The sequence below is a fragment of the Tachyglossus aculeatus genome, chromosome 5 (assembly GCF_015852505.1).
Source record: "Tachyglossus aculeatus isolate mTacAcu1 chromosome 5, mTacAcu1.pri, whole genome shotgun sequence".
Classification (NCBI taxonomy): Eukaryota; Metazoa; Chordata; class Mammalia; order Monotremata; family Tachyglossidae; genus Tachyglossus; species Tachyglossus aculeatus.
The window spans coordinates 87,962,066-87,988,319 of record NC_052070.1 but is presented as its reverse complement, the minus strand read 5'-3'; the positions used below and the strand labels follow the sequence as shown (position 1 = coordinate 87,988,319).

At 46.6% G+C, this 26,254-nt stretch overlaps 1 protein-coding gene across 1 annotated transcript; it reads right to left on the bottom strand.

Moving 5' to 3' along the window:
- Positions 1-1,099: 1,099 nt before the first annotated feature.
- Positions 1,100-24,918, bottom strand: R3HCC1 (R3H domain and coiled-coil containing 1). Its single transcript, XM_038746945.1, has 8 exons — positions 24,841-24,918; positions 14,745-14,875; positions 11,701-11,838; positions 10,139-10,700; positions 8,905-9,077; positions 4,706-4,776; positions 3,737-3,832; positions 1,100-1,846 (listed from the first exon to the last, which is right to left on the bottom strand). The coding sequence occupies exons 1-8, from the start codon at positions 24,850-24,852 to the stop codon at positions 1,668-1,670; spliced, it is 1,362 nt and encodes a 453-aa protein (XP_038602873.1). The 5' UTR covers positions 24,853-24,918; the 3' UTR covers positions 1,100-1,667.
- Between the last annotated feature and the right edge of the window lie 1,336 nt (positions 24,919-26,254).

Here is a 26,254-nt window from a genome sequence, read left to right as displayed (position 1 = left end):
CTTACACATACTTGAATCACAGTTGTTTGTCCCCAGAATAAATGGTTTATCATATTCAATGAGTGGGTGTTTCATTAGAGACCCGTCAGCGGGTGTCTCATCCCCTTCTGACACCTGGTCTCTCATTATCACCGCCCCACTCACGCCTCACCCAATGCCCAAAGGATGGGGTGGGATCCATGGCACCTCAGGGAGGTGGTGCCTGTCTTCTAGGACCTCTCCCTTCAAGGAGACTGAACGGACCAACACAGAGCTGGAAGGGCACTTGAGCGATCATCTGGTCCGGCTTCCCACCTCTGGCAGGGGAAATGAATGCCTGAACCATCCAGCAAATGGATATCCAGTCTCTTTTCCCAGAGTGGTGCTGTCTATAGCCTCCTGCGGTACCCAGCTTGTTTGCTTTGTCCCCCTTTCTTTGCCCTTTTTTCCTTTTTTTCCAAGAAGTGTAGGGAATCAGAGGTCCTGCCTGAACCCACTGAAGCAGCACTATGGCAGCTGGTTGGACGGTGGTATTTGAGGAAGGCTCTGGAGGCTGGGAATCACCATGGGAGCTGGGTTCTAATCCCTCCGCTTGCCTCTTTTTGAACGATGGCCATTAATGGAACTCTTGCTTCGATCTATCAGCAAAAAGTGGGTAGAATTCCTAGGAGGCCAAAGGCATGTCTGTTCGGGCCAGGGGCTGGGGGAGGCCTGGGAAAACATCTGGATAATCAAGAGATGGAAGAATGCCATTTCTTTGAGGACACGGGTAATTCCGGTTTTTCTCCTGATTAAGTTTCCCGGCCGTTATGGCAGTAGACCTCACCTAATTTCTCTGCTTTTACAGAAAGCCAGGCTTCTTTCAAATTCCAACTTTTCCTTACGACCGCCTCATACTTCTGGCCTAAGCATGGAGCTTCCTACTGTCTGGAGGGGAGTCTGACTCTGACTCTCTACAGCCCTTGGGGGGAAAAGACAGTAGCCCCACCACCAACCGCCCTGGCAACCCCCTCCCTCTCCCTCCACTCACTGTTTCCAGAATGCTACTCCTTCTGGCTGAAGACACCCCAGGGAAGGGAGCATTCCGCTCGGCCGAAGTGTCTCAGGCTACACGTTTTTGTAGTCTAACTTTTATTTTCCACCGTGAGCCGCTTTTTTTCTTTTTTTACAACCCACGCAAATATTCAACCCTTAGCAACAACCCCCAGGGGGCTGAGTAGTTTTGTTCTCTATCAAAAAACCCCACTGCCCTTTTCGGCTTGAGGCTGCAGTGGTAAAGAGGTCGTTCTGAGAGGAGGCTGCGGACACCGTATCCACCACGACATCCACTGGGCAGGAGTAGCAGCATTATCTGGTTACACATGGAAATGGCCTGGGAGGCCACAAGTGACCTCACCCCCCTTCCCTCCCCGGGTGACCGGATCTCCCCGAAACGGCCACCTTCTGGAGAGCTACATCCTCTGGCTCCCCCTAAATCAGCTAAAGTAGGGGCAGCAAGGATGGAATCAGTAGCCTGGTCCCCCAGGGGGGCAGTGGGGGGAAGCCACATTATAAACAACATTTAAGTTAATCCCATTTGAACATTAACAACCAAATCAAACCCGCGGCCACCGCAGATGGCTTTCAACAGTGCAGCCAGGCCTCGTACCCCTGGGTGGCTCAAACCCCGGAGCCTGGAGTGGCTGCGTTCACTCAGCCAGGGGTCCCGTAGGCTCCGGGGGGCTCGGCGGCTCGCAGCGGGAAGGAGGACCACTCGGCCGTGCTGCGCTCTCCTTCCTCTCCTTCTGCAGACCCAGAGCCCGGGCCACCAACCTGCGTGCCACGGTCGTGTTGGTCTGTGGCCTTTCCTTCGCCAGCTGCAGGAGCTCTGGAAAGAAAAGAGCAGGGGAGAGACCGGCGCGGAGAATGCTCCTGGAGCAGAGCTCCGAGGCAGGGCTGGCCAGCCCATCGCCCCTAGGACCCCACTGCAAAAATCCCTTAGTCTAGTGAGGAGGTCGCCGCCGACACCGGCCCACTGGCTGACAGCTTGGGGCCCATTTTCAGCTCTGCCTCTGACCTGGTCAGAGCCCTAGGCTAAGTCTTTCCCAATCTGCAAAACAGAGAGAGCAGCTTGTCCTAGGGGCAACAGCACAGGACTAGGGGTCAGGAGACCCAGGTGCTACTCCCGGCTCTTTCCCTGGCCTGCTGGTTGATCTTGGGCAAATCACTTAACCTCTCTGGGCCTCAATTTCCCCACCAGTACAATGGGGATAAAATTAATTGTGGGAAAGGGACTGTGTCCAATCACACGGCCTTGTATCCACCCCAGCACTCAGAACGTAGTAGGTGCTTAATAAGCGCTACACTTATTAGTAATTATTATAATTACTAGTAGTTCCTGGCCCCTCCCTACTTCATAGTGTTTAGGAAATTCAATGAGTATATATGATATGTTCTGGGTTCTTTGAGCTGAATAACTATGTATCAACATATTATAAATAACAAAACCATTAAGAATGGTGATAAAAATTTGCATTACCTTGAAACTACCTAGGTTAAGAATGCAGCTTGGGTGCTGATTGGCTATCAGGAACTCCAGGAGCCTCTAACCAGTCATCACTAGTAAGTGCCTAATACCATTATTATTATTATTATTATTATTATTATTATTATTGTCATCATCCACCCTGGCCAACCAATGGCAAAGCTTGGACAATCAGACCCACCCCTCTCGCTTAATCAATCAATCAATCGTATTTATTGAGCGCTTACTGTGTGCAGAACACTGTAATAAGCGCTTGGGAAGTACAAGTTGGCAACATATAGAGACAGTCATCATCATCATCATCAATCGTATTTATTGAGCGCTTACTGTGTGCAGAGCACTGTACTAAGCGCTTGGGGAGTACAAGTCGGCAACATAGAGAGACAGTCCCTACCCAACAGTGGGCTCACAGTCTAAAACCTACCTCGGCAATTCACAGTGTTCTGGCACAAATTAACCACTCAATAAAGACCATCATTCCAATACGTATTCCCAGGCTTCCAAAACTGTGCTTTTTATTCCCAGAAGGACAGGGTAGAACTCCCCAGGGGCTGCTGGAGTGGTTACTCGAATATAACAATCATTGTGGTATCTGTTAAGCACTTTCCATGTGCCAACCACTATACTAAGCACTGCGGTAGACACAAGATAATCAAGTCAGACACAGTCCCTGTCCCACATGGAGCTCACAGTTTAAGGAGGTGAGAGAACCGGTACTGAATCTCCATTTTACTGATGAGGAAACTAAAGCTCAGAGAAGTTAGGCCACTTGTTAAGCCACAGGGCAGGCAAGCGGCAGAGCCCAGGGGGTAGGCAAGGAAGCTGTAGTGGGGGGTGCGGGGAGAACTACAATGGGACCACCCCTGCAGCCTGGTGAGGGGGATGGAAACCCCCACAGGTTCGCAGGCTGGGCAAGGGGCTGAAAGAGCTGGAGCAGAGGGATGGAGGATCATCTCTCCCTATGACTCCACTCGCCTTCCCCAGCCATTCCAGGGGCCCCACCCAGAGCCATGCCAACCTCTGCGGGGGCAGACACACTGCTGGTGGCCTCTCAGCTGCTGGACCACAGCCCGGCCTTACCCTGGCACAGCCGGGCAGCCCAGCACCCATGCCGCCCTGGAGATCCCGATCCAGAGAGCCTGATCAGACGTGCCAGTCTCCCCTCCTGCCCCGACCCAAACCGCAGTTGAGGAAGACTTGGAGCTGAAGGAAAAAAAAAAAAAATCTACTTACTCGGTCGCTGCAGAGCTTTGAACTTGGATTGCTTTGTTCCCTGGGTGAGGGGTCGGATCTTAAGTGACGGGAAATCATTTGCCAAGGCTTTGGTTGCTGCAGAAAGAGAACAGAGCTGCGTCCCTCAAGCTGGCTCCCATTCCTGGGACCACGTACGCAAGCACCAGCCAACACTCACACCTGGGTGAGTGAGCTAATGTGCTGGGAATGCGCTGCAGAAACCCCCTGCTCAGTGCTTCTGGGAGGGTCAGGGCTCCACCCTTCTAGCAAGGCAGACGGCTCTGAGACTGCACCAACAGGGTCCCCGCTGGGGCAGTGAGATCAGGGAGACCACGTGGCTAACACACTGGATTAGGGCTGGGGACACTCGGGTTCAAATCCCCCTGCTGCAGTACGTCATAATCCCCCTATAGTGGAAAGCCTACTTTGGGGCCGAACGAGAGGGAAGCAGGTCCAAACCAGCGACTGGGAACGAACACTCAAGGAGACTGCTCGGTGACCAGTGGGCTTCCCAATCTTTTCTCTCCCCATGCCCTCTCCGCTTTCAGGTTTCTTCCTCTGCTCCTCCTGTGCTCTTCCCACTGCCCCTAAGTCCCTCGTCTCCTACAGTTTGTCAGTGAGAAGCTGGACATTCAGGCCTCTGAATTCCCTTGCAGAAATGGGCTAGGGAAGCCCAAAAAGCAAATCAATTCGGGAGATGAGGGAACGACACCAGCCAGTCAGACCGAGCCATCCGAGCTCCTGGGACTTATGGGACGAACAAGACTATGATGTCCTAAGGATTTAGTAGCCTCAGTTGAAGAGGCTGCTGAGAAAGTCCCTTGGCAGAACCTCGGCCTTTCCCCCAACTGAGGACTTTGTCCATGAGATGGGCTGCTCCTGGGTGAGATCTTTCCTCCCCGACTGCATGACGAGGAAAGGGAACTGAGCACTGGACCGGCAGGGGGAAGGGGAGGGAGGCCACATTACCTGATTCCAGGCAAGGAAAGATGCCCAGCGCATGCGTGTCATCCACCCACAGGATCTTGAGACCTTTCTCTCTAAGGGCAAGGAGGGAAAGGCACAGAAGTTAAAAGCAGATCAACAGAACAAGGCAAATTCAGAGCCCCACGCAAGCAAGGATGCGGAGAGTTTCTCGGCTCATATGGGAAAGTTTGCTCACACCCTGAATTCCACAAGAGCTAAAGCAGGCCCTCGCATGACGATTGGAGAATCAGAGAATGGAATGGCCTTCTGACAAACAGTCTTCTTTCCCGGAGGGGAGGGAACCATCAAAAGAGTTAGCACCAAAGTCCCCAAATTGGGACATGGGTCTAAAGAGGCAGGACAATCAGAAACCATCGGGGTTCTGGGTATGGTGGGTACCCACGGCCACTGGAGAGCCCAGATGAGCAAAGCAACAGCCTAGCAATGAAAGGGCTGGGAATCCCGATCTGGGTGCTGTGACCTGGGCAAAATAAACGTTCAACAAATGCTCAATCCCAGGTCAGCGCTGTCTTAGTATGAGAAGGAGAAAGTGCACGGCCTGATGGAAGCATGAGGAAAGGCTCAAAATGCCAGGTCACAACTCAGAATTTTTTATTTCTACCCAGCAAGTCAGTTCTCTCTGGAGCTCGAGTTCTCTCAGATCTGGCAACATGGCTGTTTCCTCTCAATTCACCCACCCTGCCCCTGGCCCAGCCTGAGTTGGCAGCCCACGTCTCAGTCTTTGTTCTTAGGCCTTCCTCATCGCTGGAAGTCCAAGAAGGGGATTGGATGAGCTGGCGAAAGTCCCACCAACCTGCCACTCTGGCTCTATCTCCATCCTTCACCTGAGGAGGGAAAGGAGCATTTGGGGAGGGGAGAGAGGGACAGTGAGGGAAAAGAAGGGGAGAAAAAGAAATGGAAAAAGGAAGAGAAGGAAGGAAGAAAAGGGAGGGACCAAAGCATGGACAAGAAAAAGGAAAGGGGAAAATGCAGAAGTGGGAGAGAATGGAAAGGAAAAAGAATGGGTCAAAAGTGGAGAAGGGGCAGGAGAATGGGGGCAAAACTCTACGTGCAAGGGAAAAGGAGAAATTCCCAGCAAGGAGAGCCCTTTTCCTCTTACTCCCAACCTGAGCTTCCCACCAATCCCCTTGGACAGCTCCTCCACATATCCAAACTAAACCTTCCCCTCTATGCTGCATCCACCCAATGTCCCTAGCAGGGTTGACCAGTGGAGATCTGGAGTCTGAGATGGGTATTGGCTATTATTCTAGACTGTAAACTCGTTGTGGGCAGGGAATGTGTCTGTTTATTATTATACTGTACTCTCCCAAGCACTTAGTACAGTGGTAAGAACACAATAAGAGCTCAATAAATACGGCTGGATATTCAGGGGTCCCAAGGGTGTAACGGTCTTTGGGGAGGCCTGCTGTGAGCGGTTATTTCTGTGCTCTGTAAGTGCTCAAAAAATACCACTGACTGACACAATGTTCTCCATAAAACATCCCCTTGCCTCACAGCTCTCAAATTGTCCTGGTTTCATTTTTGCCCAAGAGATAGGTCCTGGGGGAGAGGGCGTCACAAGAGACACCCCAAACAAGAAGTTGAAACTGGAGGAAGCATGGAGTCTGATCTTTGCCTTGAAAGTCACCCCTTATTCACTTCTAAATTATTCACCAGGAAACTCTCCTCCCTGGCAGAGGTTCAGAGACCACCCCCATATTCCGGCCACAGCAGAACCTGAGATCCAACTCACTGTCAGGCAAGCTTTGGACCCCATCTCTCCACCAAAACCGCACTTTCTACAGTTTGTAGTGCCCTCCTTATAGGCATGTAGAAGTATAATTGAAGTAGTAGTAGTATCAACATTTATGGAACACCTACAAGATGCAATGCACTGTGCTAAGAACTTGTGAAGTACAGACTAGAGAAGTAATAGATTCTCTGCCCACCTGGAATTTAGACTCTAACAGGAGAGACAGATAAGACAATATTTACAAATAAGAGTGATCCAAGTGAATCTTTGAAGGGAAACAAGGTGGCCTAGTGGAAAGGGCATGGGCCTGGGAGTTGGAAGACCTGGGTTCTAATTCCTGCACTTATCTGCTGTGTGACCTTGGGCAAGTCTCTGTGCCCCAGTTACCTTATCTGTAAAATGGGGATTAAGACTGTGAGCCCCATGTGGGACATGGACTGTGTCCAACCTGATTACCTTGAATAATAATAATAATAATAATGTTGGTATTTGTTAAGTGCTTACTATATGCCAAGCACTGTTCTAAGCACTGGGGGGATACAAGGTAATCAAGGTTGTCCCAAGTGGGGCTCACAGTCTTAATACCCATTTTACATATGAGGCACAGAGAAGTTAAGTGACTTGCCCAAAGTCACCCGGCTGACGAGTGGCGGAGCTGGGATTCGAACCCATGACCTCTGACTCCCAAGCCCGTGCTCTTTCCACTGAGCCACGCTGCTTCTCGTGGCTCATCTACATTGAAGCTTTTGGGCTCTGTGTTATTTGTTAAGTATTCGTATGGTACTTGGTATTTGTTTGGCTCTTTGGTATGTGCCAAGCACTGTTCTAAGTGCTGGGGAAGATACAAGATAGTCAGGTCAAAAACCATCCCTGTCCTACATACCCCAGTGCTTAGTACAGTGCCTGGCGCATAGAAAGCACTTAAATACCATGAAATAGAATGCATTTTTTAAAAACGTGCAATTGAATAAACACATATCCCTTTGTACCTGCTGAGGATGGGTATAAAAAAGTTCTAGGGCTCAACCCCAATCTGATCCTCCCCAACCACTCAGTTGTCCTACATACTCTGGGTCAAGGCCTCCACTATGAAACATGATCAGGCCTCAGTTTTGCTGACAAACTACTTACCCAGTTCTCCTCCTACCTCTTTGACCACTGTTTTACTTAACTGTTTCTTTTTATGGTACTTGTTTAACTGTGTGCTATGTACCAAGCACTGTACTAAGCGCTAGAGTAGATACAAGCAGGTACTTGGGTTGGACATAGTCCCTGTCCCGCTCAATGACTCCTCTTCGGCCTCCAGTCCTTTCTTACTGTAGCTCCTCTTGCTCCTGGGGAAACTCCACATGGACTGACCGTCGGTATCTCAGCTTCAACATGATGGAACTACTAGTCTTTTCCCCTAAACCCAGTCTTCTTCCTAACCTTCCCGTCTCGGGAGATAACACCACCGTTCTCCCTGTTCCAGAAGCCCGCAATCTCAGTGTCTTTCCTGACCTCTCTCTGTCTTTCAGTTCTCAAATTCAATCCAAATCCTACCGGTTCTTCCTACATGATACCTCCCAGATGGGGCCCCTTCCTCTCCACTGAAACCACTGCCATCGGGTGCACACTCAGGTCATACCACATAGCATGGCTACCCTATCAATCACCCCACTGCTCCCCCGGCCTCCCGCTTTGCCCCACTCCAGTCTATATTAGATGCTGCTGCATGGATCTCTTCTTGATAATCAGTACATGCGTCTTCACTCCTCAAAACCCTCCACTGATTTTCTATATCCCTCCACGTCAAGCAAGCACTCCTATCAGCTTTAAACATCTCCGCCAACTCCCCCAACCTTCCCAATCTGCTCTTTTTACTCGCTGCTTCTCAACCCGCTCTCTTCCTTCTTTCCCAAGCTAAACTTCTAACTGTACCTCGTTCTTGACTCTCCTGCCTCTCTCGCTCACACTGTTTTCCCAGCTTGGAACTCCCCGGCCAAATCTGACAGATCACAGCTCTTCCCCTATTCAAAGGCCTCCTAAAGTCCCACCTCCTCTCACAAGCCTATCCTGATTAATTCACAGCATTGCCAAGTCATATAAACCCATTAGCCAGCTCTAGAACTTGTATGTCCACTCTTGGCACCCCTGTATAGATGTTTCTGTAATGTTAGTCTCCCCACGGTAGTGTGAAAGTTCCTTGTGGGCAGGGAATCTGTCACTTCTTCGTTTTGTACTTCCTAACTACTTAGTGCAACACGCTGCCCCAAGGGTGTGCTCAATAATGCCACTATTGAGACAAGGAATTGCACAGATGACTTAAATACAACTTACTTACACCTTGAAGGGTCAGACAGTAAGACGTGGCTGGGAGACCAGCTTTCCAAGCCATTTTCAAGACGCCAAAGCCCCCAAGTGATTGTTCCCTGACTCTCCCCACTACGTTCGCGCTCCAGATACTCACTGAAATTCAGAAAAAGTCTCCAGCAGGTCCTCGGTCTTCAAGGTTGACTCAAAGTCATAGATCTCGACCACATGCCCAAAGTCACTCTCGCCAACCTGATCGTCCCCAAACCTAGAAGTGTCCACGTGAATCTTCTCAATCTGAATATCCTTCTTGTTCAGGTGGTCCACGATCTGGGAGAAAACCGAATCCAACCGAAAGGGAAGAGGTTATTCCTGAGGTAAGGGGGAACCCAACGTTTCTGATGGTCAGCGTCTTGGATTTCACCATGTGGCAAAATTCCAAGTGTTCAGGGGGTCAGGGACCTGGTTTCTAATCCTGCCTCTGTCATTTGCCTGCTGTGTGAACTTGGGCAAGTCACTTAACCTCTCAGTGCCTCAAATGCCTCAACGGTAAAATGGGGATTACATACCAGTTCTTCCTTCCCCATAGACTGTCAGCCCCATGAGGGAGAAGGACTGTACCTGACCTGATTACCTTGTATCTACTCCAGTGCATCGTTCACTGCGGTCATAAAATAATCCCTTAACAAATCTCACAATGATTGCGATTTTCCAGGGTGCACTGAAGTGCTGGGGCACCCCTGTTGGGAAGACCTAGGCTAGAATGCTGAAACGAAAAGGCGTGCGCTGTCAACACTAGGGAATTTGGGGTAAAGCTTCTGGCAGCCCTGAAGAAGAAGTGACCACTATCCTTTCTAAGGCGGCAACCTTAGAGGTACTGGGCTTCTGGCCCTATTTCCCCTCAGACATCCAATTTGGGGGCCCGAAATCCCAAGAAAAACAGATTAGAGACCTGCCACACGTGTCTTTTGGTTTTGTTTTTTTTGTTTTTTCTAGTGGGATCTGTTAAACATTTACTATGTACCAGGCACCCGGGGTAGATACAAGATAATCAGGTTGGACAGAGTCCATGAACCACATAGGGCTCACAGTTTTAATCCCCATTTCACAGGTGCGATGACTGAGGCCCAGAGAAGTTAGGTGACTTATCCAAGGTCACACAGCAGACAAGTGGCAGAGCTGGGATTAGAACCCCTGATTTTCGGACTCCAGGCCCACGCGCTATCCGATAGGCCACGCTGCTTCTCACCGGGAACTGGCTCCTCCTAATCCTGAGTCTACGCTCCCTGCTTCACCCCAGAGCTCTGCAGGCCCACTATCACGCCTGCAAACCAGCTCCTCAAATCCTCAGTCCTTCTGGCACTGCCAACCCCAACACCAAACCTCATTACCTCCTTCAGCAGTTCAATGCCATCATCCTCTGACTGGCCATCCTCCTCCTCGTCCCCCATCACGTCGACTGTCAGGCTAATTCCGTCTACACCCTCCAGGGACAGGCTCAAGCCGGACTCAAGGTGCTCGGCTACTTCCAGGCTGCTTCCCTTGCCCGGCGAGCGCTCTGAGCCCGGCGGGTCCGGGCCCCCCTGCAGCGGCTCATTTTCGCCGCCCTGGCTCTGGTCTCGTTCAGGCACATCAGGGAGCTCCTGGCTCGGTCGAGCGCATGGATCCCCGCCGCCGTCGAAGTCGCTGGGCTCCCCACGGGCTGGATCCGTGGCTTTCTTCTCCTCTGGGTCGCTGGCCTTGACTGGTCGTGGTCTCCAGGGCCCCTTCCTGCGCAGTGCCCGCGGCACGTACAGAGCCTGGTCCGGTTTGCGGCCCCGCTGACCACGGTGTCCGCGCCCGCCCCGGAACCCGGCCGAGGGCTCCCGGGACGGCGTGGCTCCGAGCCCCTGGCTTCTGCCCTTGGCATGATGCCCTTGGCCGGGGCCAGAATCACCCTCGGAGACGGGTAACCTGCAGGAAGGCGAGAGGACAGGCGCTCCGTTTAGGCTCATGGATTGGTCCTACGGGTGGGAAGGGGCCAGGTTCAGCCGAAGGAGCGGACGCTAGTGTAATAATAATAATAATTATAATAATGATGACGTATGTTGCCAATTTGTACTTCCCAAGCGCTTAGTACAGTGCTCTGCACATAGTAAGCGCTCATTAAATATGATTGATGATGATGATATTTATTAAGCGCTTACTATGTTCAAAGCACTGTTCTAAGCGCTGGAGTAGATACAAGGTAATCAAGTTGTCCCACGGAGGGCTCACAGACTTAATCCCCATTTTCCAGATGAGGGAACTGAGGCCCAGAGAAGTGAAGTGACTGGCCCAAAGTCACGCAGCTGACAAGCGGCGGAGCCGGGATCCGAACCCGTGACCTCTGACTCCAAAGCCCGGGCTCTCGTAATGGAGGATATATCCAATCAATCTCATTTTTTTCCTTTTTAAAACCATCAAATACTTTTAAAATGAATTGGTATTGAGCACTTACTGCATACAAAGCACCTTAATAAGCACTTGAGAGAGTACAATAGAGGGACCGTCTCTGTATGTTGCCGACTTGTACTTCCCAAGCGCTTAGCACAGTGCTCTACGCACAGTGAGCATAATGGCATTTATTAAGCGCTATGTGCAAAGCACTGTACTGAGCCCACTGTTGGGTAGGGACTGTATATGTTGCCAACTTGTACTTCCCAAGCGCTTAGTACAGTGCTCTGCACACAGTAAGCGCTCAATAAATACGATTGATTGAATGATTGGGGAGACTACAAGGAGATCAGGTTGTCCCACGGGGGGCCTTAGTGTAACTAAGCTTTATGTCAGAGACGGATGTTGGGATCCAGACATTCCCGGCTCCCAGTCCCAAACTCCGCTGTGCCGAGGGAAGGCCGCGAAACTGGCTGGTCCTTTGACTCCACAGCGGGACAGCGGGGCCACTGGCCTGGGAAGCAGTAAAGGGGCATACCTGACGTCCACATGACAGATGACGGTCCTTCTCCTCCAGCCTTCCCCGACGGAGAAGCTGCTCAGGGGGTCAAAGTTCTCCGCAGTTCGGTGAATCAGGTACCGGAGGCGGCTGGACAGAGGTGGGAAGAGAAGCACTCTGTGGGGAGGAAGCAAACCAGAGTCCTGAGAAGTTGGCTTCTAACAGAACCACCCAGTTTCCCCCTTCATCTACACCTCCCTTAAGGCTTCAAGTCCTGGGCTCACAATTCCAGGCTTCTGGAATTCCTAATGGGAATCACTCCAGGTGGCCCTGCTAACGTGGTCTGACTGATCCCAGCTGGATCCTGTCCCAGCTCTCACACTGCCCATTTTTTATCCAGCGCTTAGAACAGTGCTTTGCACATAGTAAGCGCTTAATAAATGCCGTTATTATTATTATAAAAATAATAATTGCAGTATCTGTTAAGGGCTTACAGAGGGCCAAGCAGCGTACAAAGCACTGGGGTAGATCCTAGACAATCAGGTTAGAAAAAGTTCCTGGCAGCGTGGCTTAGTGGAAAGAGCCCGGGGCTTGGGAGTCAGAGGACGTGGGTTCTAATCCCGGATCCACCACTCGTCTGCTGTGTGACCTTGGGCAAGCCACTTAACTTCTCTGTGCCTCGTTTACCTCATCTGTGAAATGGGGATTAAGACTGTGAGCCCCACGTGGGACAACCTGATTACCTTGTACCTACCCTGGTGCTGAAAACAGTGCTTGGCACATTGTAAGTGCTTAACAAATAACATAATTATAATTATGATGATTATTACATGGGGCTCGTAGACTAAGCTGGAGGGAGAACGGGTACTTAATCGTCATTTTACTGCAAGATAGTTACGGGCAGGGAACTTGTCTGCTAATTCTGTTATACTCTCCCAAGTGCATAGTACAGTGTTCTGCACTTAGTAAGTACTCAGTAAATACAATAGATTGATTTTACAGATGAAGAAACTGAGGCAAAGAGAAGTTTAAGTGACTTGTCCAAGGTCCCAAAGCAAGCAAATGGAGGATCCAGACTCAGAACCCAGGTCTCCTTACTCCCAGGCCTTTCCACTAAGCCCTGCTTCCTCTCTAGCCCAAATCGAAGAAGGGTTTGAGAGATAAGATGGCCAGAATAAGGGAGAAGACAGGTCTCCTCCTCATCCCCTGCCCCAACTCCTTCAGTTTCCACTGACAAGAAACAAATAGGGACTGTCTCTATATGTTGCCAAGTTGTACTTCCCAAGCGCTTAGTACAGTGCTCTGCACACAGTAAGCGCTCAATAAATATGACTGATGATGATGATGATGATAAGTGGCTCCCTGCACTGTTCACCCCACACCATCCTGCTGCCGGCCCAGTCTGAGACCCGGTATACTAGCAGCCAGGTCCAGTATATCAATCAATCAATCAATTGTATTTATTGAGCGCTTACTGTGTGCAGAGCACTGTACTAAGCACTTGGGAAGCACAAGTTGGCAACATATGGAGGCGGTCCCTACCCAACAACGGGCTCACAGTCTAGAAGGGGGAGACAGAGAACAAAACCAAACATATTAACAAAATAAAATAAATAGAATAGATATGTACAAGTAAAATAAATAACATAGTAATAAATACGTACAAACATATATACATCAATCAATCAATCAATCATATTTATTGAGCGCTTACTGTGTGCAGAGCACTGTACTAAGTGCTTGGGAAGTACAAGTTGGCAACATATAGAGACAGTCCCTACCCAACAGTGGGCTCACAGTCTAGAAGGGGGAGACAAAGAACAAAACCAAACATATTAACAAAATAAAATAAATAGAATAGATATGTACAAGTAAAATAAATAGAGTAATTAATATGTACAAACATATACACATATATACAGGTTCTGTGGGGAAGGGAAGGAGATAAAATGGGGGGGATGGAGAGGGAGACGAGGGGGAGAGGAAGGAGGGGGCTCAGTCTGGGAAGGCCTCCTGGAGGAGGTGAGCTCTCAGTAGGGCTTTGAAGGGAGGAAGAGAGCTAGCTTGGCGGATGGGCAGAGGGAGGGCATTCCAGGCCCGGGGGATGACGTGGGCCGGGGGTCGATGGCGGAACAGGCGAGAACGAGGCACGGTGAGGAGATTAGCGGCAGAGGAGCGGAGGGTGCGGGCTGGGCTGGAGAAGGAGAGAAGGGAGGTGAGGTAGGAGGGGGCGAGGCGATGGACAGCCTTGAAGCCGAGGGTGAGGAGTTTCTGCCTGATGCGTATGTTGATTGGTAGCCACTGGAGATTTTTGAGGACGTAACTAGGACATAACATAACTAACATAACATAACTGTAACTAGGACAAAGCAGGAGTAGGCCCCGGCTTCACTATCCCACGGTATCACTGATGCACAGCGCTTCTGCACACAACTTGTGGGTCCAGGAGCTTCCTGGAAAAGCCAGGCGTGTCTGAAAAATCCCACACATACGGTGACACCCCGGCTGAGCCCTTTGCCCAGCCCCAATTCAAAACTTCTCTAAAGAAGGGGCTCTGGCAGGGCTAAGTGCTATGCAAATCCAACCCGGTCTGACCCCAAAGGCTCAGGATACCATCACTGGGCCGGATTACGGCTGGACTCTACTTTTTGGTAGATATTGTTGAAATCCCCCCCCCTGCTTCATGGTAAGAACACCCATGGGGAAAAAAATGCTCACTCCCACCCCACTCTAGGAGCTTTCTGGGGACCTCAGTAAAGCTACTACAGGTGATGAGACCTGATTTTTTTTTTTTAAGTAAAGCCACTACAGGTGGTGAGGCCTGATTTTTTTTTCTAAGTAAAGCCACTACAGGTGGTGAGGCCTGATTTTTTTTTAAGTAAAGCAACTACAGGTGGTGAGGCCTGTTTTTTTTTTTTTTAAGTAAAGCCACTACAGGTGGTGAGGCCTGATTTTTTTTTTTTAAGTAAAGCCACTACAGGTGGTGAGGCCTGATTTTTTTTTTTAAGTAAAGCCACTACAGGTGGTGAGGCCTGATTTTTTTCTTTAAGTAAAGCCACTTCAGGTGGCAAGGACTGGCTTACTTTCCCAGCTGCTTCTGTAGCATGAAGCGATCCAGCTCCTCGGTGATACAGTGGACAAATTCATTCTCGGAGGAGGAGAGGAAGACACCATCCAGACAGGATTGAGCCAGGGTGACGGCGGGAAGGGAAACCTAGGAAAAAAAAAGAGAGATGGAGAGATCATTCATTCGTTCAATCGTACTTATTGAGCATTTACCGTATGCAGAATGCTGGACTAGGTGCTTGGAAAGTACAATTTGGCAAGATATAGACAGTTCCTACCCAACAACGGGATCACAGCTTAGAAGGGGGAGACAGACAATAAAACAGAACAAGTAGACAGGCATCAATAGCATCACTATAAATAAATAAATCAGAACAAATAATAATGATGGCATTTGTTCATTCATTCAATTGTATTTATTGAGCGCTTACTGTGTGCAGAGCACTGTACTAAGCGCTTGGGAAGTCCAAGTCGGCAACATATAGAGACGGTCCCTACCCAACACCGGGCTCACAGTCTAGAAGGGTGAGACAGACGACAAAAAAAAACATTTAGACGGATGTCAAAATCGTTAGAATAAATAGAATTAAAGCTATATTCATTCATGCATTTAATCACACTTATTGAGCACTTACTGTGTGCAGAGCCCTGTACTAAGCACTTGGGAAGTCCAAGTTGGCAACATATAGAGATGATCCCTACCCAACAACGGGTTCACAGCCTAGAAGGGGGAGACAGACACCAAAACAAAACATTTAGACGGATGTCAAAATCGTCAGAACAAATAGAATTAAAGCTATATTCTCTCATTCATTCATTTAATCATACCTATTGAGGGATTACTGTGTGCAGAGCACTGTGCTAAGCACTTGGGAAGTCCAAGTCGGCAACATATAGAGATGGTCCCTACCCAACAGCGGGCTCACAGTCTAGAAGGGGGAGACAGACAATAAAACAAAACATTTAGACGGATGTCAAAATCGTCAGAACAAACAGAATTAAAGCTCTATGCGCATCGTTAACAAAATAAATAGAATAGTAAATATGTACAAGTAGAATAGAGTAATAAATCTGTACAAATATATATATACAAGTGCTGTGGGGAGAGGAAAGAGGTAGGGCAGGGGGGATGGGGAGCCCATTGTTGGGTGGGGACCGTCTCTATATGTTGCCGACTTGTACGTCCCAAGCGCTTAGTACAGTGCTCTGCACACAGTAAGCGCTCAATAAAGACGACTGAATGAATGAAATGGGGAGGAGGAGAGGAAGTCTGGGAAGGCCTCCTGGAAGAGGTGAGTTCTCAGTATTCATTCAATCGTATTTATTGAGCGCTTACTGTGTGCAGAGCACTGGACTAAGCGCTTGGGAAGTACAAGTTGGCAACATATGGAGACGGTCCCTACCCACCAGTGGGCTCCCAGTCTAGAAGGGGGAGGCAGAGAACAAAACCAAACATACTAACAAAATAAAATAAATAGAATAGATATGTACAAGTAAGATAAATAAATAATAAGAAATAATAATAATAATAATAAATAAGAGAATAAATAATAAACAAATAAGAATCAATCAATCGTATTTATTGAGCGCTTACTGTGTGCAGAGCACTGTACTAAGCGCTTGGGAAGTACAAGTTGGCAACATATGGAGACGGTCCCTACCCAACAGCGGGCTCACAGTCTAGAAGGGGGAGGCAGAGAACAAAACCAAACGTACTAACAAAATAAAATAAATAGAATAGATATGTACAAGTAAGATAAATAAATAATAAGAGAAATAATAATAATAATAATAAATAAGAGAATAAATAATAAACAAATAAGAGAATCAATCAATCAATCGTATTCATTGAGCGCTTACTGTGTGCAGAGCACTGGACTAAGCGCTTGGGAAGTACAAGTTGGCAACATATGGAGACGGTCCCTACCCAACAGTGGGCTCACAGTCTAGAAGGGGGAGGCAGAGAACAAAACCAAACACACTAACAAAATAAAATAAATAGAAGAGATATGTACAAGTAAGATTAAACGAATAAGAGAAGAGAATAAATAAATAATAATAATAATAAATAACAAGATAAACAAATCAGAGAAGAGAACAAATAATAATAAATAAATAACAAGGTAAACAAGAGAAGAGAATAGATAAGTAATAATAAATGAATAACAAGATAAACAAATAAGAGAATAGAATAAATGAATAATAATAAACAAATAACAAGATAAACAAATCAGAGAAGAGAACAAATAATATTAAATAAATAACAAGGTAAACAAGAGAAGAGAATAAATAAATAATAATAAATAAATAACAAGATAAACAAATAAGAGAAGAGAATAAATGAATAATATAAATAATAAATAAATAACAAGATAAACAAATAAGAGAATAAATAAATAAATAAGATAAACAAATAAGAGAAGAGAAGAAATGAATAATATCAATAATAATAAATAAATCACAAGATAAACAAATAAGAGAATACATAAATAATAATAAATAAATAACAAGATAAACAAATAAGAGAAGAGGATAAATGAATAAGAATAAATAAATAACAAGCTAGACAAATAAGAGAAGAGAATAAACGGATAATAATAAATGAAAAACAAGATAAAAGAATAAGAGAAGAGAATAAATGAATAATAATAAATAAATAACAAGATAAACAAGAGAAGAGAATAAATGAATAATAATAAATAGATAATAAGAGAAACAAATAAGAGAAGAGAATAAACGGATAATCATAAATAGATAATAAGAGAAACAAATAAGAGAAGAGAATAAATGAATAATAATAAATAAATAACAAGATAAACAAATAAGAGAAGAGAATAAATAATAATAAATAAATAAATAACAAGATAAACAAATAAGAGAATAAATGAATAATAATAAATAAATAACAAGATAAACAAGAGAAGAGAATAAATAATAATAAATAAATAAATAACAAGATAAACAAATAAGAGAAGAGAATAAATAATAATAAATAAATAACAAGATCAACAGAGAATAAGTAAATAATAATAAATAAATAACAAGTTAAACAAATTAGAGAATAAATAGATAATAATAAATAAATAACAAGATGAACAAATAAGAGAATAAAGAAATAATAATAAATAACAAGATAAACAAATAAGAGAAGAGAATAAATAATAATAAATAAATACATAACAAGATAAACAAATAAGAGAAGAGAATAAATAATAATAAATAAACAACAAGATCAACAAAGAGAATAAATAAATAATAATAAATAAATAACAAGCTAAACAAATAAGAGAATAAATAGATAATAATAAATAAATAACAAGACAAACAAATAAGAGAATAAAGAAATAATAATAAATAAATAACAAGATAAACAAGTAAGAGAATAAACGAATAAGAAATAAACAGCAAGATAAACAAATAAGAGAAGAGAATAAATGAATAATAAGAAATAAATAACAAGATAAATAAGAGAAGAGACTAAATGAATAAATAAATGATAATAATGATAATAATCCGAGGCCTCGCTCCCCCCCCCCCGCCCCCCGGCTGCTGCGGAGAAAGCCATCGGGGGCCCGGGGAGAGGGGCAGTGGCAGCCGTTCAGGGGAGCTGATCGATCGCCCCCTCCCCGATCGATAACCCCCTCCCGGATCGATAACCCCCCGCTCACCCCCCAATCCCGGGCGGCCCCGCAGCGCCCCCGCCAGGCCCGCGGGAGGCACGGCAGCCGCGCGACCCCCGGCCGCCGGCATCGCCGCCGTTACTCATTCATTCATTCATTCATTCATTCATTCATTCATTCACTCACTCATTCATTCATTCACTCATTCACTCATTCATTCACTCATTCATTCACTCAATCACTCAATCAAGCAATCAATCAATCAATCATATTTATTGAGCGCTTACTATATGCAGAGCACTGCACTAAGCGCTTGGGAAGTACAAACTGGCAACATCTAGAGACGGTCCCTACCCAACAGTGGGCTCACAGTCTAAAAGGGGGAGACAGAGGAAAAAAAAAACAAAAACCAAACATACTAACAAAATAAAATAAATAGAATAGATAGGTACAAGTAAAATAAATAAATAAATAGAGTAATAAATATGTACAAGCATATATACATATATACAGGCACTCATTCCGGCGTACTGACTGAGCGCTCACCACTAGTGTGCACGGCACTGTGCTAGGCGCTGGGGACACGTGGAGCGACGGCCCCTCCCCAACAGCGGGCTCACAGTCTAGAAGGGGGAGGCAGGCAGTAAAACAAATCATTCACCCCTTCACTCAGTCGTATTGATTGAGCGCTCACAGTGTGCAGAGCACTGTGTTTGTACATATTTATTACTCTATTTATTTACTTGTACCTATCTACTCTATTTATTTTATTTTGTTAGTATGTTTGGTTTGGTTCTCCGTCTCCCCCTTTTAGACTGGGAGCCCACTGGTGAGTAGGGACCGTCTCTAGATGTTGCCAACTTGGACTTCCCAAGCGCTTAGTCCAGTGCTCTGCACACAGTAAGTGCTCAATAAATACGATTGATTGATTGATTGATTGATATACTGGACCTGGCTGCTAGGATACCGGGTCGCAGATTGGGCCGGCAGCAGGATGGTGTGGGGTGAACAGTGCAGGGAGCCACTTGTAAGTATATAGGAGTTTGTTTCCTATATAAGGTGGGGGAGATGGGGAGGGGGAGTCTTCTAGTCTGTGAGCCCACTGTTGGGAAGGGACCATCTCTAGATGTTGCCAACTTGGACTTCCCAAGCGCTTAGTCCAGTGCTCTGCACACAGTAAGCGCTCAATAAATACGATTGATGATGACTAAACGCTTGGGCAGTCCAAGTCGGCAACGTGGATAGACGGTCCCTACCCAACAGCAGGCTCATGGTCAAGAAGGGGGAGACAGACAACAAAACAAATCACTCACACCCCTTCAGTCATTCATTCAGTCGTATTTATTGAGCGCTCACAGTGTGCAGGGCACTGCACTAAGCGCTTGGGAAGTCCAAGTCGGCAACATAGAGAGACGGGCCCTACCCAACAGCGGGCTCACAGTCATTAATGGGGAGACAGACATCAAAACAAATCCTTCACTCACCCCTTCACTCATTCACAAATAAGAGAAGAGAATAAATAATAATAAATAAATAACAAGATCAACAAAGAGAATAAGTAAATGATAATAAATAAATAACAAGTTAAACAAATAAGAGAATAAATAGATAAGGACCTCCTCCAGGAGGCCTTCCCAGACTGAGCCCCTTCCTTCCTCTCCCCCTCATCCCCCTCTCCACCCACCCCATCTAACCTCCTTCCCTTCCCCACAGCAACTGTATATATGTATATATGCTTGTACACATTTATTACTCTATTTATTTATTTATTTTACTTGTACATATCTATCCTATTTATTTTATTTTGTTAGTATGTTTGGCTTTGTTCTCTGTCTCCCCCTTTTAGACTGTGAGCCCACTGTTGGGTAGGGACTGTCTCTAGGTGTTGCCAATTTGTACTTCCCAAGCGCTTAGTACAGTGCTCTGCACATAGTAAGCGCTCAATAAATACAATTGATGATGCTGACGATGATGATGATTCATTCAGTCATATTTATAGAGCACTCACAGTGTGCAGAGCACTGTACTAACCGCTCTGTCTTCGCTCATTCATTCAGCCGTATTTATTATTCATTCATTCTATCGTCTTGATGGAGCGATGAACTGTGTGCAGAGCGCTGGACTAAGCGCTTGGGAAGTACAAGTCGGCGACACAGTCATTCATCCCATCGTATTTATGGAGCGCTTACTGTGCAGAGCACTGGACTAAACGCTTGGGAAGTACAAGTTGGCAACATATTCACTCATTCATTCAGTCAGTCGTATTTACGGAGCGCTTACTGTGTGCAGAGTACTAGACTAAACGCTTGGGAAGTACAAATTGGCGACATATTCACTCATTCATTCAGTCGTATTTACGGAGCGCTTACTGTATGCAGAGCGCTGTACTAAACGCCTGGGAAGTACAAGTCGGCAACATAGTCACTCCTTCATTCATTCATTCAATCGTATTTATGGAGCGCCTACTGTGTGCAGAGCACTGGACTAAGTGCTTGGGAAGTACAAGTTGGCAACATATTCACTCATTCATTCATTGTCGTATTTATGGAGCACTTACTGTGTGCAGAGCGCTGTACTAAACGCTTGGGAAGTACAAGTCGGCAACATATTCACTCCATTCATTCATTCAATCCTATTTATGGAGCGCCTACTATGTGCAGAGCACTGGACTAAGTGCTTGGGAAGTACAAGTTGGCAACATATTGACTCTTTCATTCATATTTATGGAGCGCTTACTGTGTGCAGAGCACTGGACTAAGCGCTTGGGAAGTACAAGTCGGCAACGTATTCACTCATTCATTCAATCGTATTTATGGAGCGCTGACTGTGTGCAGAGTGCTGTACTAAACGCTTGGGAAGTACAAGTCGGCAACAGATTCACTCATTCATTCAGTCGTATTTATGGAGCGCTTACTGTGTGCAGAGCGCTGTACTAAACGCTTGGGAAGTACAAGTCGGCAACATATTCACTCATTCATTCGTTCAATCGTATTTGGGAAGTACAAGTCGGCAACATATTCACTCATTCATTCAGTCAGTGGTATTTATAGAGCGCTTACTGTGTGCAGAGCGCTGAACTAAACGCTTGGGAAGTACAAGTCGGCAACATATTCACTCACTGATTCATTCAATCGTATTTATGGAGCGCTTACTGTGTGCAGAGCGCTGTACTAAACGCTTGGGAAGTACAAGTCGGCAACATATTCACTCACTCATTCATTCAATCGTATTTATGGAGCGCTTACTGTGTGCAGAGCGCTGTACTAAACGCTTGGGAAGTACAAGTCGGCAACATATTCACTCATTCATTCAGTCAGTGGTATTTATAGAGCGCTTACTGTGTGCAGAGCACTAGACTAAACGCTTGGGAAGTACAAGTCGGCAACATATTCACTCACTGATTCATTCAATCGTATTTATGGAGCGCTTACTGTGTGCAGAGCGCTGTACTAAACGCTTGGGAAGTACAAGTCGGCAACATATTCACTCATTCATTCATTCAATCGTATTTATGGAGCGCTTACTGTGTGCAGAGCGCTGTACTAAACGCTTGGGAAGTACAAGTCGGCAACATATTCACTCATTCATTCGTTCAATCGTATTTGGGAAGTACAAGTCGGCAACATATTCACTCATTCACTCAATCGTATTTATGAATGAGTACAGTGCTCTGCACACAGTAAGCGCTCAATAAATACGATTGATTGATTGATTTATGGAGCGCTTACTGGGTGCAGAGCACTAGACTAAACGCTTGGGAAGTACAAGTCGGCAACATACTCACTCATTCATTCATTCAGTCGTATTTACGGAGCGCTTACTGTGTGCAGAGCACTGGACTAAGCGCTTGGGAAGTACAAGTCGGAATGAGACGGTCCCTTATTATTCATGCATTCACGCAGTCCATCGTCTTTATGGAGCGCTGACTGTGTGCAGAGCGCTGTACTAAGCGCTTGGGAAGTACAAGTAAGAATGAGAAGGTCCCTTATTATTCATGTATTCATCATCATCATCATCAATCGTATTTATTGAGCGCTTACTGTGTGCAGAGCACTGTAATAAGTGCTTGGGAAGTACAAATTGGCAACATATAGAGACAGTCCCTACCCAACAGCGGGCTCACAGTCTAGAAGGGGGAGACAGAGAACAAAACCAAACATACTAACAAAATAAAATAAATAGAACAGGTATGTACAAATAAAATAAATAAATAAGTAGAGTAAAAAATACGTACGAACATATATACGCATTCATGCCGTCCATCGTCTTTATGGAGCGCTGACTGTGTGCAGAGCGCTGGGCTAAGCGCTTGGAAAGTACAAATCGACAACGGATAGAGACGGTCCCTTATTACCATTCATTCATGCAGTCAATCGTCTTTATTGATCACTGACTGTGTGCAGAGCACTGGACTAAGCGCTTGGAAAGTACCAATCGGCTCCAGATAGAGACGGTCCCTGATTAGTCATTCATTCATGCATGCATTCAACCGTCTTTATTGAGCGCTTACTGCGTGCAGAGCGGACCGTCTCTATATGTTGCCAATTTGTCCTTCCCAAGCGCTTAGCACAGTGCTCTGCACACAGTAAGCGCTCGATAAATACGATTGATTGAGTAAGCGCTCAATAAATACGATTGAGAGAAGCAGCGCGGCTCAATGGAAAGAGCCCGGGCTTTGGAGTCAGAGGTCACGGGTTCGAATCCCGGCTCCGCCGCATGTCTGCTGTGCGACCTTGGGCGAGTCACTTCACTGCTCTGAGCCTCAGTTATCTCATCTGTAAAATGGGTGGTAAGACTGTGAACCCCACATGGGACAACCTGATCACTTTGTATCCCCCCCAGCGCTTAGAACAGTGCTTCGCACATAGTAAGCACTTAACAAATGCCAACATTATTATTGTTATTATTATTATTATTATTATTATTATTATCATCCCCGCGGCCCTGCAGCGCCCCCACCAGGCCGGGGGAGGCACGGCAGCCGCCCGCCGTCATCACCACCGTTACTCATTCATTCATCCACCCACCTCTTCGCTCATTCATTCAATCGTCCTTATTGAGCGCTGGACTGTGTGCAGAGCGCTGGGCTGAGCGCTTGGAAAGTGCAAACCGGCAACAGATAGAAACGGTCCCTTATTATTCATTCATTCATTCCATCGTCTTTATGGAGCGCTGAACTGTGTGCACAGCGCTGGGCTGAGCGCTTGGAAAGTGCAAACCGGCTCCAGATAGAGACGGTCCCTGATTAGTCATTCATTCATGCGTGCATGCATTCAATCGTCTTTATTGAGCGCTTACTGTGTGCAGATCGCTACCCCGATCGATATCCCCCGATCGATCCATATCCCCGCGAGCCGCAGCGCCCCCACCAGGCCGGGGGAGGCACGGCAGCCGCACGCCCCGGCCCGCCGTCATCACCATCGTTACTCATTCATTCATTCATTCATTCAATCCTATTTATTGAGCGCTTACTATGTGCAGAGCACTGTACTAAGCGCTTGGGAAGTCCACGTTCATCCACTCACCTCTTCGCTCATTCATTCAATCGTCCTTATTGAGCGCTGAACTGTGTGCAGTGCGCTTGGAAAGTACCAATCGGCTCCAGATAGAGACGGTCCCTGATTAGTCATTCATTCATGCGTGCATGCATTCAATCGTCTTTATTGAGCGCTTACTGTGTGCAGATCGTTACCCCGATCGATATCCCCCGATCGATCAATATCCCCGCGGCACCGCAGCGCCCCCACCAGGCCGGGGGAGGCACGGCAGCCGCACGCCCCGGCCCGCCGTCATCACCATCGTTACTCATTCATTCATTCATTCATTCATTCATTCAATCCTATTTATTGAGCGCTTACCGTGTGCAGAGCACTGTACTAAGCGCTCGGGAAGTCCAAGTTCATCCACTCACCTCTTCGCTCATTCATTCAATCGTCTTTATTGAGCGCTTACTGTGTGCAGATCGTTACCCCGATCGAAATCCCCCGATCGATCCATATCCCCGCGAGCCGCAGCGCCCCCACCAGGCCGGGGGAGGCACGGCAGCCGCACGCCCCGGCCCGCCGTCATCACCATCGTTACTCATTCATTCATTCATTCATTCATTCATTCATTCAATCCTATTTATTGAGCGCTTACTGTGTGCAGAGCACTGTACTAAGCGCTTGGGAAGTCCAAGTTCCTCCACTCACCTCTTCGCTCATTCATTCAATCGTCTTTATTGAGCGCTTACTGTGTGCAGATCGTTACCCCGATAGATATCCCCCGATCAATATCCCCCGATCGATCAATATCCCCGCGAGCCGCAGCGCCCCCACCAGGCCGGGGGAGGCACGGCAGCCGCACGCCCCGGCCCGCCGTCATCACCATCGTTACTCATTCATTCATTCATTCATTCATTCATTCATTCATTCATTCAATCCTATTTATTGAGCGCTTACTGTGTGCAGAGCACTGTACTAAGCGCTTGGGAAGTCCAAGTTCCTCCACTCACCTCTTCGCTCATTCATTCAATCGCCTTTATCGAGCGCTTACTGCGTGCGGAGCGCTGCCCCCGATGCCGCCGAGGCCCGGCGCCGGGCGGCCCCACAGCGCCCCCACCAGGCCCGGAGGACGCACGGCGGCCGCGCGCCCCTGCCGCCGTCATCCCCCCCGTTACTCATTCATTCATTCACTCACCCCTCCACTCATTCATTCAGCCGCCTTTATGGAGCCCTGACTGTGTACTGAGCGCTTGGAAAGTCCAAACCGGCGACAGATAGACACGGTCCCCTTATTAGTCATTCAGTCCATCGTCTGTATGGAGCGCTGACTGTGGGCCTTCATTCATTCAGTGTTTTATATTATTTTTTACTGGGAGAGATGCCTCCAAAGTTGACAGAGGCCCAGTTTGAATGAGCTTAAACATAAAGTGTTTTTATTGCTGCCTCAATGAACTGAAAATCCAACCAGTTTCCTCATACTATCTCCTCAGCTCTATACAAACTAGAGTCATACTCTGTTCCCAAGTGCTTAGTACGGTGCTCTGCACACAGTGAGCGCTCAATAAATATTCATTCATTCAATTGTGAGTGAATTCTGAGCCTTTTTATATGACATGCTGTATATAATAATAATAATAATGGCATTTATGAAGCGCTTACTATGTGCAAGGCACTGTCCTAAGCGCTGGATATGGAAACTTCTCTATATAGTATATGGAAACTTCTCTATTTTATTTTGTCAGTATGTTTCGTCGTCTGTTTCCCCCTTCTAGACTGTGAGCCCGCTGTTGGGTAGGGACCGTCCCTATGTGTTGCCAACTTGGACTTCCCAAGCGCTTGGTACAGTGCTCTGCACACAGTAAGCGCTCAATAAATACGATTGAATGAATGAATGAATGAACGAATTCAGTCGTATTTATTGAGCGCCTACACTGTACTAAGCGCTTGGGAGAGTACAATATCAATCAATCGTATTTATTGAGCGCTTACTGTGTGCAGAGCACTGGACCAAGCGCTTGGGAAGTACAAGGCGGCAACATAATAGAGACGGTCCCTACCCAACAGTAGGGCTCACAGTCTAAAAGGGGGAGACAGAGGACAAAACCAAACATGCTAACAAAATAAAATAAATAGAATCGATATGTACAAGTAAAATAAATAAATAAATAGAGTAATAAATATGTACAAACATATATACATATATACAAGTTGGCAACATACAGGGACAGTCCCTACCCAACAGCGGGCTCACAGTCTAGAAGGGGGAGACAGACAACAAAACAAAACATATTAACGAAATAAAATTAATAGAATAAATATGTACAAATAAAATAAATAGAGTTATAAATGCGTACAAACATATATACATATATAAGGTGCTGTGGGGAGGGGAAGGAGGTAAGGCAGGGGGGTGATGGGGAGAGT

Bases quoted from the DNA above. Each gene is read 5' to 3' on its own strand.
- R3HCC1 (XM_038746945.1), bottom strand. The intron at 11,839-14,744 runs GTAAGCCAGTCC...TCCTCCCCACAG, and splicing joins CTACAGAAGCAGCTGGGAAA to AGTGCTTCTCTTCCCACCTC. The intron at 3,833-4,705 runs GTAATGTGGCCT...CTCTTTCTGCAG, and splicing joins CTTTCCTTGCCTGGAATCAG to CAACCAAAGCCTTGGCAAAT.